Source organism: Eupeodes corollae, chromosome 1 (assembly GCF_945859685.1).
Source record: "Eupeodes corollae chromosome 1, idEupCoro1.1, whole genome shotgun sequence".
NCBI classification, from domain to species: Eukaryota; Metazoa; Arthropoda; class Insecta; order Diptera; family Syrphidae; genus Eupeodes; species Eupeodes corollae.
Window position 1 is genome coordinate 189,645,850 of NC_079147.1, and position 19,094 is coordinate 189,664,943.

A 19,094-nucleotide genomic window follows, 5' to 3' on the forward strand; every position below is an offset into this window, starting at 1 on the left:
GCGCAAGTATGGTAATCCACCTACTAAATAAAAACTTAGTTCGGATCCAGAAATCAAGTGCCGCTCATAATCATACAAATAATGAAAGTTAAAAAAATAAATTGAAAACTATTAATGAAATAAAAGAAACAATTTAAATGTTTCAGTAAAAAGAAGCGGCATACGTGAAGTCTTCAATGAAGTATGTTCAAGGGATTGTGAAAACCTGAAACATGTAAGCTTCTTATTTAGTTTAAGTGGCATAAGAGTTTTGTATTTGTTTGCCAAATGTTTCCAATATATTGTAGCCATTTTTATTATACGGTTCAATTTGGAACTGCGAATTCAAAACAGGTCCACTACTGCTAAAGATGTTTTGGAGTTGTTGAAAACAGAAACCGTATTGAACAGTTTCTTCATGTCTCAATAAACAGATGTTCCCTTTAACTGAACCACAATGTTTGAAGATTACCTTAGCTATTCAATATTTATTTCACCAATAATATCAAATCTAATTCAAAACCTACCAAACTCTATCTTTTGCATTGCACTTTCAATGTTGTGTCATCTGATTTAAGCAGCTCCTTATAGTGCATTTCTCTCATGCTTACCAAGTAAGTTTATGTCCCTACTACTGTTAGTGATTTCTATTTAATCAAATTCTCAAAAATGTTATGTTAAATGTTATGTCACTATTTTATTTATAACTTTGAGATTCCATTTTTAAGAAATTAACTTGTTTCCATTAATTGCTTTCATTACAAAATTTACAACTCAAAATAAAAATATTTAAAGCTATTAGTGTCCTCTTTGAATCTTTAGCTTTGGAAATATGTACAAGATAAAGTTTGAAAGTGACATAAATTGGCCTTAAGTCAATTTGGAAATCGACATACGGCCAACCGTTTAAATTTGGCCTTATAACGCTTTCGAAAAGTGTCTAAAATTTGATCAAATGTCACTTGCCCTTATGTCACGGCACCTAAAATTATTCACAGGATCAATTTTAAAGATATTTAAGTTTTTCTTTATGAGAAAAGTAAGATAATGGAGGTAAAATTACATTGTAAGTCAGTTGTCCCAGTCAGTAAATTTTTAATTAACTCAGGAGTTAGTAAAAATAGTCAAGTCAATTTTCAATGTGTTGAAAGTATGTAGGATTCGTCCGTACAATTGTCACTATGTAGTTCGTTAAGAGCAGAGGTTTTTTTTTACGGTAACACATCTTCTAGGTGTTCACTGCGAACGTGCATGGTTGAAGTAATTTACTTAAATCTTTTTTACTTAATTAATTATATTGAATTAATTTATATTGAATTTAAACATCTTACTCTTACCAAACATTGTAAACTTTACCCTATGAAGTGTTTCTTATAGTTTTTTGCTACTCGGATTAAGAGATAATCCCTTTCTACAATTGTTTGTAAATTATATTTGAAATCAATGCTAGATGATATCATAAAACTGTTTTGACATCTGTAATGCACCAAAATTGTATGTACATATTATATACAATGTATATAATGAAAGCTTTGTTTCTCGCATTTATGTAAATCGATTATGATTGTAAGAAAACTTGAATTGTCCCTTTTTAAATTCGATCGCCAAGCTGGTAAGATCTCTAGAGATTGGTAAGAACAATAAAAATTTGTAATATTGATTGGTTGTGTTTTTCACTATTTAGTGATTTATTTTATTATAATCAAAATCACATAGGTTAGGTTTAATTTTTCACATCTAGCAAAAATTCCAATATTTTAGTCCCAAGTCGTCCTTATATATTTTATTGATGAATGTGGAGTGTTGTTTTCCGGCATAAAATAGTTTAGAAGCTTGTTCTGATTCCTAGTAGGAATCACTGAGGAATATCATGCAATGAAATCCTTACTGAAAGGCATTACGTTTTTCCTGTCCTTTTTTCTTTGTCTTCTCTTCTCTATACCTGCCACTGAATATAGGGAGATTAACCTCAGTTTCAGAATTTAAATGCTCGGGTTTTTACAAAAAATATAAAGTTGCCATGCGCGTTCGTCTGCCTGGTGTGCTTCGAGAAACAAAGTTAGGGACGGGTACGTGATCTTTTTTGTTGTTTTTTTTTTTTCGAGAAACAGAAAAGATACAAAATGCGTTTATGGTTTTTCCAGTAATTAGGATAGGCGCCATGCGACACGTGCCCACGTACCACGCGCAGCCGCCGTTGATTTAATAACATACAAAAACAATCCTTTTTTTGTATTGTTTATTTTTTAGTCGAAGTTCATTGTTCACAGTGTCAACAAGCGCGGATATTTAAAAGAATAGGTATTGAAAAGAGTAAAAAAAATAAATTCTAAAAGTGTTAAAAAGTGAATAATTTTTTAATTTTGTAAAATTTGTATTTAATTAAATTTAAAATAAAAATGAGTTTTGGTTGGTGCAATTTGAAACGTTCGGAAAAGTAAGAAAGGAATAGGTTTAATAGGAAAATTAAGGATGCCATTCCTAGTAATAGCGCGCCAGTTTTAAAAACTCTAGACAGAAATATGTTAATAGAAAGTGACATTTAGGGTGAGATTGAAAACATTAGTTCCAATGCTCCACAGACAAGCTCTAATATCTTTTCAAATCATTGTAAAAACGAAAATATTCAAGTGATTTCAATTTAATTACAAATCCTTTTTTCAAACATCAAATCCTTTTCCATTGCTCTTATATCCAAAGGCTTCCGGATCTAAGAAGTCAGCAATGAAATCCATTGAATTTTCACCCACTAAGCAGCCAAGGCGGATTAAAAAAAAACTATCACTATTTTATTATATTACAAAAGTAAATTTCAATAATTCTACTTTACATTTTATATAGAATCACAAGATATCATAATTGAAGAAAAACGAGCGGATATTAAAAGTGTGTGTGCTACGATGGAGTAACTCAAGAATGGGATCTGCGAATTGGCAGCAAACTCAAACAAATCATAAAGCCTGATATTATAAACTCAAAAGAAATATCTCTAAATTTCCCCATAAAAGCAATCCCTGATCTGGACGATGCATGTTGAGATTGAGAAACGAGTAAAATAGGATCCACAGAATTAAGTATGCATTTCTCACAAGAAAAATAAATACATAATATTTACCTATAATCATACTTCGATAGATAAAATTTTCTAAAATTAATATATATGTACGAGTATTTCTATTTATTTTTATAGACCGATATTTTCAAGAAAATTATCGATTCATCTGGCAAAGGGTTTGGAAAAGGCTCTAAGGAACATTATTTCGTCAGATATTGCAATGGACTTTAACTATGACGGAAAAAATAAAAAAGTTGATTTTAAAACGCTAACTTTAAAACATGTTTATATAGTAAGTTTTAATTAACATTTCTGTTTTTAAACCCTATTACTAATCACCACTTATTCTTTTAAATTTTTTAACCTCTTTTAATATTATCCACTTGCTTTTTTCAGATGCGGTAGAAGATTTAGCTTTGAGTAAAAATAATTAGGTTATGAAAACATGAATGACTTCCTTTAAGTACATTCACGATATTTTTCACCAGGTTATTTAGCACCAACGAATGAGTAATATTCAATATATTAATTTATAAATAGAGAGTTCAATTTCATTACATTTTTCACCAACGGAAACTTCCCAAGTATATCAGCAACTCCACTAACCTAGTGATTTCACAGATGTGAATTCACGGTATTTTTCATCAACTAAAATTCGCTTTGTAATACACTAAATACACTTGCTTGGTTATTTTCTCACTAATTTTTTCCCTGTTTTTTATGGTGATTCACCGATGAATTTTTTGAAATTTCTTACCAGTTTTCAAGATTGTTTATTATGTTAGAAGTATCGGTTTTGTCAACATATAAGCCTTTCCTGTGGTGTGTTATTTCATGACTCGTAGAACTGAAGAACATTTTTTTAACACCTGTGGAAGGGAAAGAGAGCCCCCTCACAAAGTAAAAATGTTTTTATTGAGTCTCTTTAACACTATTTTTTCCTCCTGTCCAAGTTATCGTACTCATGCCTTAAAAGTGATTATAAAGTTCTACACTTTCCATTATTTTCTAATAGAAATTGCATTAAGAAAACTTATATTTCATGGATCCAATTTGTTGTGGGAGTCACTGTACATTGGCAAGATTATCGAGAAAACAATATCTGCTGAAATTGTCAATCATAAGACAAAAGAAATGGTAAAAATTTCTAATAGGTATATTATTGGGATACCTAAAGAAAGTTCTTAATTAGCAACTTTATCTCAATGGGCTGTAAAAACCCAAAGGTTTTGTGCTTATTTCATCTCAAATTCTAAAAATTACTTCAAGGTTGCTGAAAGTTCAACTTTTACTGCATCTTCCCTTTCTCAACCCCTTCATTCTACTCTTACAAAGAGATGCATGCGCTTTGTTAAGCAGAAAATGCAATGACTGGTAAAAAATCGATAAAGCACTTTTATTCCCATCTTTAAATAAAACATTTCACCCTAAAATTTTCAAACGGTTCCATGGTGTAATGGTTAGCACTCTGGACTCTGAATCCAGCGATCCGAGTTCAAATCTCGGTGGAACCTGGGAAACTCTTTTTTTAAATTTACATTATTTTTGGCATTACTCACGGAATAATCTTTCAGGACTGAGCATTTTCATGACGTTCGGCACGGGATTGTTGAACAATGGCACGCGCATGGTGTTCCTCACAGGCATCTGACCCCCTTTTTCTGTAAGTAGAGTTCCGTTTTGGAATGTTCGCATCGCGTTCAGCCAAGCTTCAGAGGTGCTGTAAATGAAACTGCCATCAATCCATGCTGTCATTTGATTTATCTGAAAAGGTAAAGTTTAACGTTAAAAAAAAATGAGTCTTTATTAAGAATGTGGTGCTAACCTGTTCTCTTGGTGCATTGGGACTCTGTCCGGTATTTCGATCATATGCTGCCCTATGGAACGGAATGTACTTATCTCCGCGGCATTCCCGGTCGTACATCTCGTCACATTTCTCGATTTCTATGCGATGCATCTCGATGGGACAGCCGGATTCTGAAGCCATGACAATCTCATTGGCCACAACTTGTCCGAAGAAAGCCAACAGTGCGGTTCGATTGAACTTCGACGCCAAGCCATCACGACCACGCATAAATAGACGACTCAGGCGGCGAGTTGAAGGTCGATTCGAGCCGGCCATGGCATAGACCCCATCGGAATACGATGGAGGTGCCTTACGAATCAAGTGGCTGTCTGGAAAGAGAAAAGAAAAGGGTAATCGAATGAATATATACACTTGGTCATATTTAGGATTGATGATGTGCCGCTACAGCAGCCGGTCTCTGATGGGATGATGAGATGGAACTGATGTCTTGAGAGTGTGGCGGAAAGCTTCAGAGGCGTTACTATAGGTTAAGTGAATCACGACTTGTATTTTAGATTGACAGGAAGGTGACAATGTTATAGCAGTAGCTATGATACGGTAACCGGTTTCCTAGCCGGAAAGTACAAGTCTTCAAAGTTATACTTATTGAGAATGAACTTAATTAAACGAGAATATCAATAAGCCAGTATAATTATAATTGCGATGATGAATGATTCGTGTGCAGACAGAAAATTTATTTTTTGATTAATTGCTTTTGTGCATATCTGCCGGATATTGTATGAGACGTCATTGTTCATAAAGTTTAAGTATAGGAACAATATCGGTGTGGAATTACCGAACTACAATTATACCTGGGGCTTTAGTACATTAGGTGTTTACGTATACTGTTGTTTTTAGCATACAGGTGTTATAGAGTCTTATCTGATGATGGTGAGTCAAAAGCAGATCGTAAATTTGTAATGGGAATCCCCTGAAGAATTTCGAACAATCAATAGTATCAATACCTTAAATACTTAACGGTTTGATATAAAAGGGGTCTAATTGCACAAGAAGGATAGGCTGAGTTTTATTAACACATTTTTCTGGAATAGAAAATTAATTAAAAACCAACGAAATCAATACATACAAATGAATGAAAGATACATTTGTTTTAACATTTTCTTTCCAAAAGTTGGCTCTTAGGTCATGTTTAAAAAATCTATTTTTATGTCTTTGTAAAGAATGACACAAACTAGATGTAAGCTCATGAGCTTTCAAAAGGGGTATGCTCATTTTCGGCCCGGAGTGTACACCAATGAATTTGGTATCAAATTAAAGGTTGTTCTAAGCCGGATATATCTGCAAAAATATTTTGTCGATAACTCATGGGAGATCCGAGATATTTGAGATTGAAGTTCGAAATGTCCAACCATTAAAAATCAGTACTTTTTCGACATAAATGCTAATATCTTTGGATATAGAAACCCAGGAAAATCAAAAAGGTATTAAAATAAAGGTGTCAAAAATATCTTTCAAATGAAACTAAAATTACATACTTATCTCACACATTTTCTTTGCTTTTAAGCCATACATTTCAACCCGTACAGAGATAGTTTCAAATCAAATAAAAATAAAATACTATTCTTTAAAAGATTTTCGTTTAGTTACTTAAATATTTCATTTTGCATTTGCTTAATACATAATTTATTTAAAGGCACCGTGTTTTTTATAAGATCACACTTTTTAAGGATCGCACAATTTCTCTAAGCAATCTATGGATAAAAAATCGACAAGGGTCTTCAAAACCGATAAAATTTAGGTAAAACAAATATTTTTAGTTATTTAATATTAAAATTCCAGTTCAACATGACTCTTTGATCGAGTGGTTGGTTTAATATTTAAATCGAAAACGACTTTTAACTAAACGAATTGTCCAATCTAAATTGACATTTTATCATAGACACAAAGTATTATTACGAGAATTGTTCAAGAACTTTCAAAAACGTTTCTTCATAATGCGGCTCTAGTTTTGGCGACACACTGTATACTCAAACTTCAGGGTTGAAATTATCTAAATTGTGACAATAATACTTCATTTTCACGTTCTATAGTTGACCTTCAGCTGTCGCTGGAACGTTTCTTCTTATTTTTTTGCCCACTTAATTAAACCAGATACGTCAAAAAGTAGTTTAACTATACTGAGCTCTCCCATGGTGGAATCATCATCTCTACAACTTACGAAAAAACAAACAATCTCTATTTCAATTTCTCCATCTCAACAAAATCTCATCGCATCCCATAAGTCTAACGCTACATTTCGGTTCACTCAAAAAGTTCATATCCAGCATCAATCTCAACTCATTCCCAACTAAAATGTGGTTTGATATAAAATGTCTTTCAGGCAACTTTTATCCCCACACCATAAAGGTTATCAAAACCGATACTGCGAAACTGACTAATAATCTGAAGTCAACTCACATTTTGCAAAAACATGGGAAAACTCTCTAAGTGACTTTAATTTTCCACCCCATTACTTAAACACTAACACCTATGTTCCGAATTTCGATCGAAAGTGAATTGAAATCACTTTACAATTTCACGTGAAATGAAATTGCGTGTTCTTCAATTCAATTTAAGATTAAGCAAAGACGTTTTTTTTTGTTCTAAGGGAAATGGAACCTTTCGTAGTACCTTCATCGATTCCTTTAGTTCAAAAAACTTGCTGCAACCCTCCTATTCCTAGCAAAAGGAAGCTACCAATGATCAATTCACAGAACTAAAAAAAAGTGATTTGAATTCCTTAAAAAAATGGAACAAACCGAAATACAGAACATCTATTTGCATGTTCGAAAATCCAATTCACAATAACGAACACCCAAATTCACTTTCGCAAAGTGTATTCACAAGAAGAGATATGCAGAACATGGGCATACAATATTTTACCCCTTTTGTCTATACTCCTCCTCCATCATCTTCCTCTGCTTCATTGATCGAAACTCCCATTTATATGGTAGAACTCGAAGCTTGTTTACATGCCTCGAAAGCAAAACACCAGGTTTCGATAGAATCTCATACTCAATGCTCAATAATTCACCAATTTTTTTTAAATTAATACTTCTTTCCTTTTACAACACCATTCTTGACAAAGGCATTATTCCTCAGACATGGAAAGTGGCAACAATTGTTCCGATTCTAAAACTAAACAAAGATCATTATACTGTAGCTGAGTTCCAACCCATATCACTACTGCCGAGTCCCTCCAAAATATTAGATAAAATTATTTCAAAACGTATGTATATTTTGGCTCACCGAAAAAGACAAATATATAGGTACAAATCAATTCTCTTTTGAAAAAGGTAGAAGTACCATTGACTCACTTCTACATTTCGACTTTTTTATTTCATCAAGTCTTTCTGAAAAAAATCAACTATTGATTTCATCCAAGATTTTGACAAGATCGGTCCACACATAATACTTAAACAGCTAATTGACTGAAAACTAGGTCCTAAAATTATAAATTATGTCAAGTCATTCCCTACAAATCGAAAATTTCACAACAACCTGTTCATTTCCTTCAGCTATCCATTGTTTAGCTAACGGTATCCCGCAAGGATCTCCGTTATCAGTTGTTTTATTTATTGTCGCATTTTATAAGAAACACAATCGTTAATATCTGCTCTGAAATCAACCACATCCTATATGCTGACGATCTCATTTTGTTTTCAAAACATAAAAACCTCACATGTTTTCAATTTTCTCAAATTTAATTTCAGATTTATCCAATTGGGGTAATTTTTCAGGATCAGTTATTTCAACAGTACCCGTGGCATGATGGTTAGTGCGTTGGACTGAAGGCTTCACCAACGGTTGCCCCAAAGGCCCCTGTGCCTAAGACACCAGAGGTGCAGCCTGACATTGTTGCCTTGTTGTTGAGCATTCAAGGTCAACTAACAGGGCTGCAAAGTCAGAAAAAAAGAGGGGCAAAAGGGTAGATCATCTCTACTCTTTGTTGACTGGCCTGGCGCAATTTAGACCATACTGTGCGCGCTGATTAGGATTGAACGAAGAGCCAATATTTTCCAATTGTTGAAAGACTACAGTCCCGATGTCTTTATGGCTAGCGAAATTAAGTTAAACCACAAACACAAATTGACTCATAAAAATTACAAAATCGTAAGAAGAGACCGGCCCGACTCCACTCAAGGGGGCGGTGTCGCTCTTTTTATACGAAAAGGCATTAAATATAAAGTCATATACAACAATGAATTGCGAAAGCTCAAGACGCTAGAAGTTTGCGTTGTATATGCATTTCCCTCTCTCAAGGGAAGGGGATGTATATGATTGCGGCTTATGCGGCTGGAGCTTCGCAGGTCACTTACTTTGCTTCAGAACTCGAGATTGTTTTTAGGGAACTTAAACTGAGCTTGGAAGAAAACTATTTCATCTTGGCCGGTGATTTGAACGCAAAACATGAAGATTGGGGAAATCAACATAGTAATCCCAGAGGTAATCATCTTTTTAATTTGATGAATCTTTACAGCGTTGAATATGGCGTCGACCTGCTGGCTACTGAAATGCCATCGTATCCAAGAAGTGGCTCCTTTCTGGATCTTTTGCTGTACGCCACCAGACTGACAGTTACAGACAAAGTGGCTAATCACCCTCGAAACTGCTTACAGACAGTCGAGTACGACAGTGATAACTGCGGACTGGCTGCTGTATGCAGATTCCGAACAAACGCGTGGAATTAGAGGAATACGTTTTAACGCACTCTTACAATTACACTAAGATTACGTTTTACCAACGCCCTAGAGAAAGAACTTCGTTCGAGTGACATAGCTCCACTAAACAACAGAAACATGACAAATACAGAAATTGACCAACATTTACAATAGATGGACGAAACAATAAAACGAACGATGGAACGGACAATACCAAAGTAAAAAAAAACGATAATGACCTCCCGTGTCTTAAACTCCAAAGAACTGACGAGAACAGAGAAGTACTCATGACAGTGCAAATAGATCCAGAGGAAGCCATCTTTGACGATGACTTTTACATAATTGAAGATCCGAAGGAAAAAGTGGAGGCGGTGGGAGCTGCTTTCCAGCAAGTGTACAAGGTGAATGTTAGCATTCGCCCCAACCACGACCTGGAAAACAGAGCCCTACTTAATCACTTTTACCTTCGAAATGATATGACACAATAGCGATCTGAGAACCGCGGTTTCATTTATTTTAGTTAAACTTAACTTAGAATATTTAATTTAAAACTTGAATTTTTTCAAATAGCGAAAAGTCATGGTAGCTAACGCTTTAATAAATTATTGTTAGTACAATTTTATTATGCTTTCAATAAAATTACTGAGGGTAAATATGTTTTCAAACTACTTCATGGAGACTTTAAGGTACAGCGAAACACTAAACTAAAAACGACAAAAAAGTAATTATAGCACTGCATAATTACTGCAACCAATTTTAAAAAAAACGTATTTTTTAATTTAACGCTATTTAAAACAAATATATACTTATATTTCTTGGAAATAAATAAATGTGCTATTACCTCAATACCGCGTACAATGCACAAACTCGAGACTAAATAAATGTCTTTCCTATTAGATTTTCTTGTACAGAAAAATAATTTAAATCGCTTTATTAATTCCTGAGAAAATTAAAAAAAGAAATATCGGTTTCATAAGGGGGAGGGGGATATACACTTCTAGATCTATAAAAAATCTGTTTTTTTCGACTAAAATTGTAGGGAAAATTTAGTAAAAAAACTATCGAAAAAATATTGTGAAAAATAGAATGTTTAATTTCTAAACAAAACAAAATTTTTAGTGACTATTTTGGCTATTTTTAGTTGTAAAATGAAAAAAAAACCTGAAGCGAATCTGCGTTATATGAATAGTTCATATTGTAGATGTGAAGACAGCCAGACAGAAAAACGGACGGAATCGCAAAACTAAAATTTGTCAGCTTCTTTAAACCATCGTATAATTTGATGTTTGACTTAAATCTCGAGTTCGACATTGTTTACGAATGAAAAACATGCGATGTATGTATGTAGGCAGATAAATGTATAGTTATTTCTTATACAAGAAAAAGAAACTATGAAATAACGGAATAAAATGACTCTTAAAGAAAAATCGTTTTAAATAGATCAGTAGTTGGGAAGCTGTTACTTCTGAACTTGCCACCATTTAAGATATGACAAATACAAATTTCGATTTTGCAAGTTTCAACAATGAATTCAAATTATTTAAATTTACTACAAAAATGGTGAACACTTTGCACTCCCAATTTATCTCTTATTTCTCAGCTGTAAATTACACTTTTCACCTCGTAGGTTACGGCAATAATGGAAGTTGTATAGTTGATTAAATGTTTCATTATTACGACATATTTCCTTCCTTACAAAAAATTAAACATCCATTATTATTTCTCGACGTTTCAAGGTCCCTGAATTCATAATAAAAGGTTCTTGGTAAGATATTTTTGTGTGCATTTGTACGGACACTCGTACGTCCGTACGTTCGGAATACAATATGCGACAATACCTCAAAAATCGATAGATAAAAAGACAATTCTTTCACTAAAATTAAAAACCTACAAATATACTACGAAAAGTTGGTAAAAACAAATGGATTTTCGCCTCGAATATTTTGTCCATAATTAAAGATATTGGCTTCAAAATAATGTTATCATATGAAACAAATGTACAAAGCTTGAGAATAAAAGAATATATTGACTACTAATTAAGTATTTCATTCACTGTATTTTGACTCAAGTATCTTGAAAATAAAAATATTTAACTAACATTTTTGATTTACACAAAATCATATCTTTATCTAATATATAAAATTCTCCTGTCACAGTGTTAGTTGCCTCCTCCGAAACGGCTTAACCAATTTCAATGAAATTTTGGATACACATTCGGTAGACCTGAGAATAGGTTTTTATCTTTTTCGTATATTTCTAAGTGCTATGGTTTCATTGCATCAACATAGCACACGGTGCAACGATCTTACGATAGAATTCAGTGACACTATGTGTAATGAAGCCTTGATTGCTATTGAGGATCTTTTCATTATCATTGCCTACTTACCACTCAGTCATTTTGGTATGCATTCACCAAATCGAAATGGTTCTTATTTAATAGATACTGAATTAAATCGTGAACTACAAATGGCAGTGATTGTCGCTCGCAATGTCCCACTAATAAATGAATAACAAAGACCCATTTATGACCAATGCTCGCAGTTCCGACAGGACAAGATGGATTCTTTATTTTTGGATGCACCAGGTGGAACTGGCAAAATATTCCTTATTTCGATAATTCTTGCTAAAATACGATCAAATAATGGTATCGCATTGGCTGTTGCAAAATTATTTATGTTACAAAATGTCGGGTCAGCTAGTATTTAAATAAAAAATTATTAAAAATATCGACAGACGGCCATGAAGGGGAGTTATTCGTGTTGGTCACATTCCAGTATAATTCTCGATTTTTTGAAATACTTAGTGGATCTATAGGTTGGATGGGTTGTGACTTCTTTTTTCATTATACAGGGAAAACCTCAATTTGGTGAAGGGCCAGGTCATAAGTAACAATAACGGCTATTTGAATGAAATTTTGAAAAACACATACTTTTAGTCCTTTAAGAATAAATAAATGTTGGGACAAATAATTAAAATATTTGTGTTAAAATGATTTTTATTTCGTTCAATACATTTTTCATTTTACTATTATTGGTAATTAATTATTTCTTACAATACTTGCATAATTACTTTTAAAGCCACGATTTTAAAAGTTATTGAGCAATTCTCATACAAATAATTTGCTTACATGCTGAAACCGATAAGGGTTGTCAACCCATTTGTCACAATTCTACACTGAAAGTCTATCTATTGCCTTTATTTGAGTTGAAATTAATCAATCGAACCGTAGAGTTGATCTTGAACTTTAATATTTTTTGTCAACTAATATTCCAGAGCCCAAAGTCTTATCGGTTGTTGGTTTTAAGTCTGTAGACCAAATATATATTTTTTTAGAAATTTTCGAGACATATGTTGAAAGAAAAAAAGAGGCTAACTTCATATCGCGTGTGTCGATTTGTCTTGCTTAAAAGGTTTGTAGGTTTTCGTGTTGGGTTAAAAAAGTTGTCAGTAGAATTATTTTAACAAAATTTAAAATTAACAACAATATTTTTCATAAATCAAGAAACAGTTTAGTTTGAAAATCTAGTTTTGCTAAATAGATTTTTAGTCAAAAACAAATTTTTACCAATTTTAGTAGCATTTCTTAAATTTTTATAAATTGGATGAATGAAATTAATTTGAGAGATATCAAGAACCGAACATCAATTTTTACCAAATTTGGATACTATTTTTTGTAGATTTTATTTTTTATGAAAAAAACGAACTGTTGGATTAAAAAAAAGGTCTGAATATCGAAAACTATATTTCTGTAAAATAAATCAATTTTAAAGTCAATATTTTTAGTTTTTGAAAAGCTATTTTCAAAATTTTTAACAAGTTTTTTTTTGACAATATTATTTAAAAGATAAAAGTAGTTTAAGCCAATATCTTAAAGTTTTAAATAGATATCTGAGTCGAAAATCAATTTTTACCAACTTTTATTAATATTTTTGTTTAGGTTTTTATTTTTTTGTAAAAAAAACTGTCTGTGTCTTACCGAATGGTGAAAACATTATTTCTTAGGAGTTAAAATTATTAAGAATCCATTATCGCAAGTTTTTTGAAAAGATATTTGTGTCGAAAATCCGTTTTTACCAACTTTCGTTAAATTTTCTTTTAAGTTTTTATTTTGTGTAAAAAAACTTTCAATTTGATGTATCTCAAAATTTTACCTGATGTTAAATACGTTTTTTTTCGTTACACAAAATTGTTTTGGAGATGAAATTTTTTTTTCGTAAAATTTTCGACGTGACAAATTTTTTTTCAGTTTTTTCGATTTTAAAAAAATGTATTTATTGGATTTTTTCCAGAAATACTTTGGTTTGGTATCACGTTACAATATATAATATAAAATTTAATTCAAGTCTCTAGCGTAATTAGTTCGTGAGATATTTAGGGTTAACCAAAATGTTCGCCTTTTTATTAAACTGCTATGATACAAAAACCGACCACGAAATTTTCTTGAGAGAACAACATTTATTTGTTCGATATCTCTTCTGGTTCTTAAGCTATGGAAGACGAAAAAAGTTGCGAACGTGCGGACACGCACGCACAGACATCTTTCTAAAAATCTTTTATATGGACTCTAGATACCTTGAAACTTCGAGAAATGTCAAAATTTTCAATTTAACAAATCGGACCCATTACAATAGCTTCTTATGGAAAGTTAAAAAACATCAAGTAATACCATACTATCGAGCCGTTCCCGCCAATTTATCGTAAGCGACAAAATAAATTTTATAGTAAACGTCAAATTAAATGCTTACTGCTGGTCCTTGATACAACTTGTACACATAGTCAGTATTGAAAATTATTAATTAAGCTTATGTAAAGACATGACAATACTTCAATGCTCAATGTGTAACTAGCCAATTTTAATAATTAAGCTGTATTTTTGAAATTTCATTATAATAATTATAACTCAAAATGTTGACCATATTCAGTTTGGACCATTACTTTCATTACATGAAACCGTGCATAGTATCGACCAACAGGACTGAAAATAGCTAAACTACAATTAAGCGTTCGGTCGTGCCGACTCTGACATGCTCGCCTTATATCGTAAGCTTGAGCTCAACGTCCGAATATATTCTAGCTACTTTCTGTTTTGCCACGCTTTGACAGCTGATAACTGTTTTGTCATATTGCAATTTTGTTTGTTCTATTTCAGAATCTGTATATAACAGAAACGCCTTCCCATTAATAATTTAAAAAATTAAATTAAACTAAAGTAAACTTTCTTCTTATCGCCCGTGTTTGAACCAACACCATTACGTTTTCCAAATTCTTAGTTTGCGCTTTATGACACATGGTATCATAAAATATCACAAAGTCGTTAAGAAGCCTGCCAAAAGCGTGGTTGTGGTTAAGCCATAAAAATAACACTCCATACTTCGGGCTACATATTTTTTAGAATTTACAATTTTGTGGAGATGTGACCGAATAACCTTCCCTTTCTAGTGAGAATTTTTAATTGTAATATTACACATAATGTGCATTATGTAGGCTGTAAAGGGTGGTTAAGTTTTAAAAACCGATGCTGAACATGAACCCCACCTTAACGTCAAGTTTGTTTCTGCATTTCTTAATTTCAAACTGACTCAATTTAAACTACTGAAAAATACACAACCGAGCAAAGCGTCAAAGTTATTCAGACTTATTTATTTAAAAAAAAAAGATTTTCGCATTCAAAAGCTAAGGAAGGAGATAATTCGGTCTATTAACGGCATAGAACCTCAATTATGCCTCAGCGTTATCTAACATTTAGACCATCGGAAGAAGGTGTGCCGCTGAGGACGTGTTGGCCATTTGTGCCAATACTTAGATCTATACGTAATTAAAAGATGACAATATTGTCATAATAAAAAAAAAGTCAATAATTTCCTAAATATTTTTTACTTTTTTCCAAATCAACATCGGCCCTTAAAATTTAACCACCCTATCTATAATACGAGTGCGATATAAAAATGGTTAAAAATGTACATATTTAAGTATAAGAACACTTCATTGCACTAAGAATCATGGTCATAATTATTATTTATTCAATTATTATATTATTTCCTGTTTCATGAAGTGTTAATGGTTAACAAAGAACTAAATTGCATCTAATCGTATTTACATCTTATATCTGTTTGAATTAACATTCATACACACATCATAACTGCCATAATAAAACCCACGTCAAGGCCGTTCAACGATATGAAAAAATATTAATGTTTGTTTGATTAAATGTACAAAAAAAGAATAAACCATTCACCATTACTCTTTGTCTCTGTAGCTGCAACTAAATTGTATATAGTATCTTTATATGGATATGAATATGAAAATTGTTGCAACATAGCATGAATGTATAGGTAGGTATATGCGGCATAATATGATGCATCACGAACACGATTGATGGCATAGAGCAACAAAGATGACAGTTCAAAATGGATTCATATACTGAGATTGTGAAATAGATTTGATTTTAATGATGTTGCGATTAAACTAACTATATTTTCATCACTGATCAAATCAATTAATTTTATTCAATCTGATTGAAACCAGTAGGTAGACAAAATCAACTGAATTCTGTAAAATTAATTTTTTATTTTGATGAAGTTTCATTCAATTTTGATGTTGATCGAATAGAAAAGTGGAAGCTTCAGGTGTTGTTCTTTGTTTATTTTTCTTTTTAGAGAAAGAAGTCAAATCTACTGTTTGAAAAGCTCTAATAGCTGCAACCTCCTGGGAAAATTATTTAAAGACATCAATTTTCTAAATCATTCATAGAAGTTACTAAAAGGTTTTGACCAACAAAAAATAAATAAGTTCCAACTTACCTAAATTGTTTATGGCCTAAGGACTTAAAAAAAATAAATAATTCAATTTAATTATCAATCAAAAATTCATGATACCCAACAGCACTGACGAATGATGATGATGATGATGAAGATCTCTTCACGCAAAGCAATTTAGATACATTTTGATAAAATTGTATGTAGGTGATCTTTAGTGCGAAATGCTTAAAGACTATAATAGTAGTGGCTTAATTTATGGATAAGTACATACATACATAATGTAAGTCCAAGAAAAAACAATAACTATTATTATTTTTTTTTTTGATTTTGCAACTTACCAACAGACCCCCAATCCGGATGTGCCAAATTGTTATACCATCCATCATAGCGTTGTTTTTCTGTTTGGCTGTAGATTTTTTCTGCAAGAAGATAAATTGAAGGTGTAATTAAAATAAATTCGTGTTGGTAAAAAAGATTTAAAGAGGATGATCTTCATTTTGATTCTTAATTTTTTTTAAGAAGAGAACAATACATACAAAATATAAACATGAACAAAGACGAATAAGTGGGTATAGAATAATTATTTTGCATGATTTAATTTTGTTTGCTTTTTTAATTTAAAAGTGGTTTAATTTTTTTTTTCTGACCAATTGAAGATTGAATAAAAGAAAATATTAACATTAGGGTGCGGGTAAAATACAAAAGTCGAAAATTAGTTATTTGCTTTTTTCCATCTGGAAGAAACGATTATTTTCTTGTAATGAGCAAAAGGAAATAAGGACAACGAACTTCAGATATGTACGCGGAATTTGAGGTCCCTTAACAGGACAAGTCCAGCCGAATAATTAGAATAAGATTTAAACTGCTTTAAGCCAGATATTACCGAAATATAAGAAGCGCGATGAGATGGACCGGGGAAACGCAAACTAAAAGACTGCAAGAAATACTACAGCGATTGTTACCTAGAACAAAGGCAGCGTCTATTAGGATGTGAATTGTTGTTGGAGCCAGAATCAGGCAAAAAGTCTTGAGTTTCAACAGTGTGAGCAAGCGCATAAAAATCTCCTGATCAATCAACTGCCGACCAGATTGACCACATTGCGATAGACGCACGACGCTTATCCAGTATACAGGATGTCCAAACATTCCAAGGGGCCAACATTTGTTCGGACTATTACCTCGTTGTTGCTAAGGTACGGCTACGAATATCCCGATCCAGGCTAAAACAACGAACTATTGTGATAAGTTTCGACGTTAGACGGCTACAATCGCAAGAGACTACCTTGTCTTTTTCCGATCGAGTCTTTAATAACCTCTTAAGGGGTCCTATGCTGCCTGCAATAAGCATTGAAAACCAGTGGCAACATTGACTTGCAACCATGATAAGAGCTGCTCGCGAACTCTACGAGCATAAGAGGAGAGAGGAACACCGGAGGTAAAAATCTCCCAAGGGTACCAGCCACGAACCAAAGCCTGCAAGGGCGATTAGGGGAACATCGTAGTGGAGCCGCAGTCTATGCTGAGAATATGGAAGGACCACTTATCCAAATTATATAACGGCCATGACGAACTGAATTCCGCTGTAAGGGAGATAAAACTACTCAACCTAGGCGACGTAGATAACAAATTCCGCCTACCCGAACTCGACAAAGTGAAGATAGCTATATCTCAACCGAAGTCAAACAAAGCTGCTAGAGCTGACGGCATCACTACCAAACTATTCAAAGCAGCAGGCAATGATGTGGTAGGGAACATACAACAACTCATCTGTAAAATACGGTCGGAAGAAAGCATGCCCGATGAGTGGAATCTCAGCATAGTGTGCCCGATACATAAGAAAGGAGACTCTATAAACTGCGCCAACTACAGAATCATCAGTCTCCTTAACATTGCATATAAGATCCTCTCTGCGTATTATGTGAACGTCTAAAGCCATTCGTCAACAACCTGATTGGTCCTTATCAGTGTGGCTTCAGACCAGGAAAATCCACTATCGACCAAATATTCACACTACGGCAGATCTTGCAAAAAACCCAAATCAAACCATCTCTTTATCGATTTTAAAGCCGCGTATGACAGCATCTATAGGGAAAAGCTCTACAGAGCATAATGTCTAGTTTTGGCATCCCTGTTAAACTTATCCGTTTGTGCAGAATGACGATGGAGAATGCACGCTGCTCTATCAAGGTCGGAAAAGATCATACCGATTCATTTGATGTCAAAAAAGGTTTTAGACAAGGCGATGCACTGTCATGCGACTTCTTCAACATCGTTCTGGAAAGAATTGTGCAAAACTCAACCGTCAACACTAGAGGCACAATCTTCCAAAGATCCATCCAATTACTCGGATATGCAGATGATATTGACATAATTGGAAGATCAAAGCGTGATGTCAGTGGAGCGTTTTTGAGCATTGTGACGGAAGCGAAGAATATGACTTTAGTGGTCAATTAGGACAAGACCAAGTTTAAGCTGTCATCAAAAAAGGACATTGAACAACGACGTCTTGGACAAAACGTCCTCACGGACAGCTATAATTTTGAGATAGTTGAGGACTTTATCTTCCTAGGCACCGCTTTAAACACATACAACGACACCAGCGCTAAAATCAAACGAAGAATAACTCTTGCAAATCGCTGCTTCTTTGGACTTAGAAGGCAATTGAGTAGTAAGGTCCTCTCTCTAGCATTTAAAATCACTATCTATAAGACACTCATCATCCCGGTTCTCATTTATTCATGTCAAAGAACGATGAGAGCGTTTTAGGATGCTTCGAGAGAAAAATTCGGGTGATT

The 19,094-nt window shown here is 33.2% G+C and overlaps 1 protein-coding gene and 1 non-coding gene across 4 annotated transcripts in view; one reads left to right on the forward strand and one right to left on the reverse strand.

Moving 5' to 3' along the window:
• Positions 1-19,094, reverse strand: part of LOC129938951 (dual oxidase) — a 94,580-nt gene that overhangs the window by 8,144 nt on the left and 67,342 nt on the right. For all 3 annotated transcript variants that reach the window (XM_056046791.1, XM_056046792.1, XM_056046793.1), the window contains exons 3-5: positions 16,638-16,718; positions 4,860-5,209; positions 4,594-4,798 (exon numbers count right to left, since the gene is read on the reverse strand). In XM_056046791.1, coding sequence (XP_055902766.1) covers positions 4,594-4,798; positions 4,860-5,209; positions 16,638-16,718 — 636 coding nt within the window. The remainder of the gene's footprint in view (positions 1-4,593; positions 4,799-4,859; positions 5,210-16,637; positions 16,719-19,094) is intronic.
• Positions 4,477-4,548, forward strand: Trnaq-cug (transfer RNA glutamine (anticodon CUG)). Its single transcript has one exon. It is a non-coding gene; the product is annotated as a tRNA-Gln (tRNA).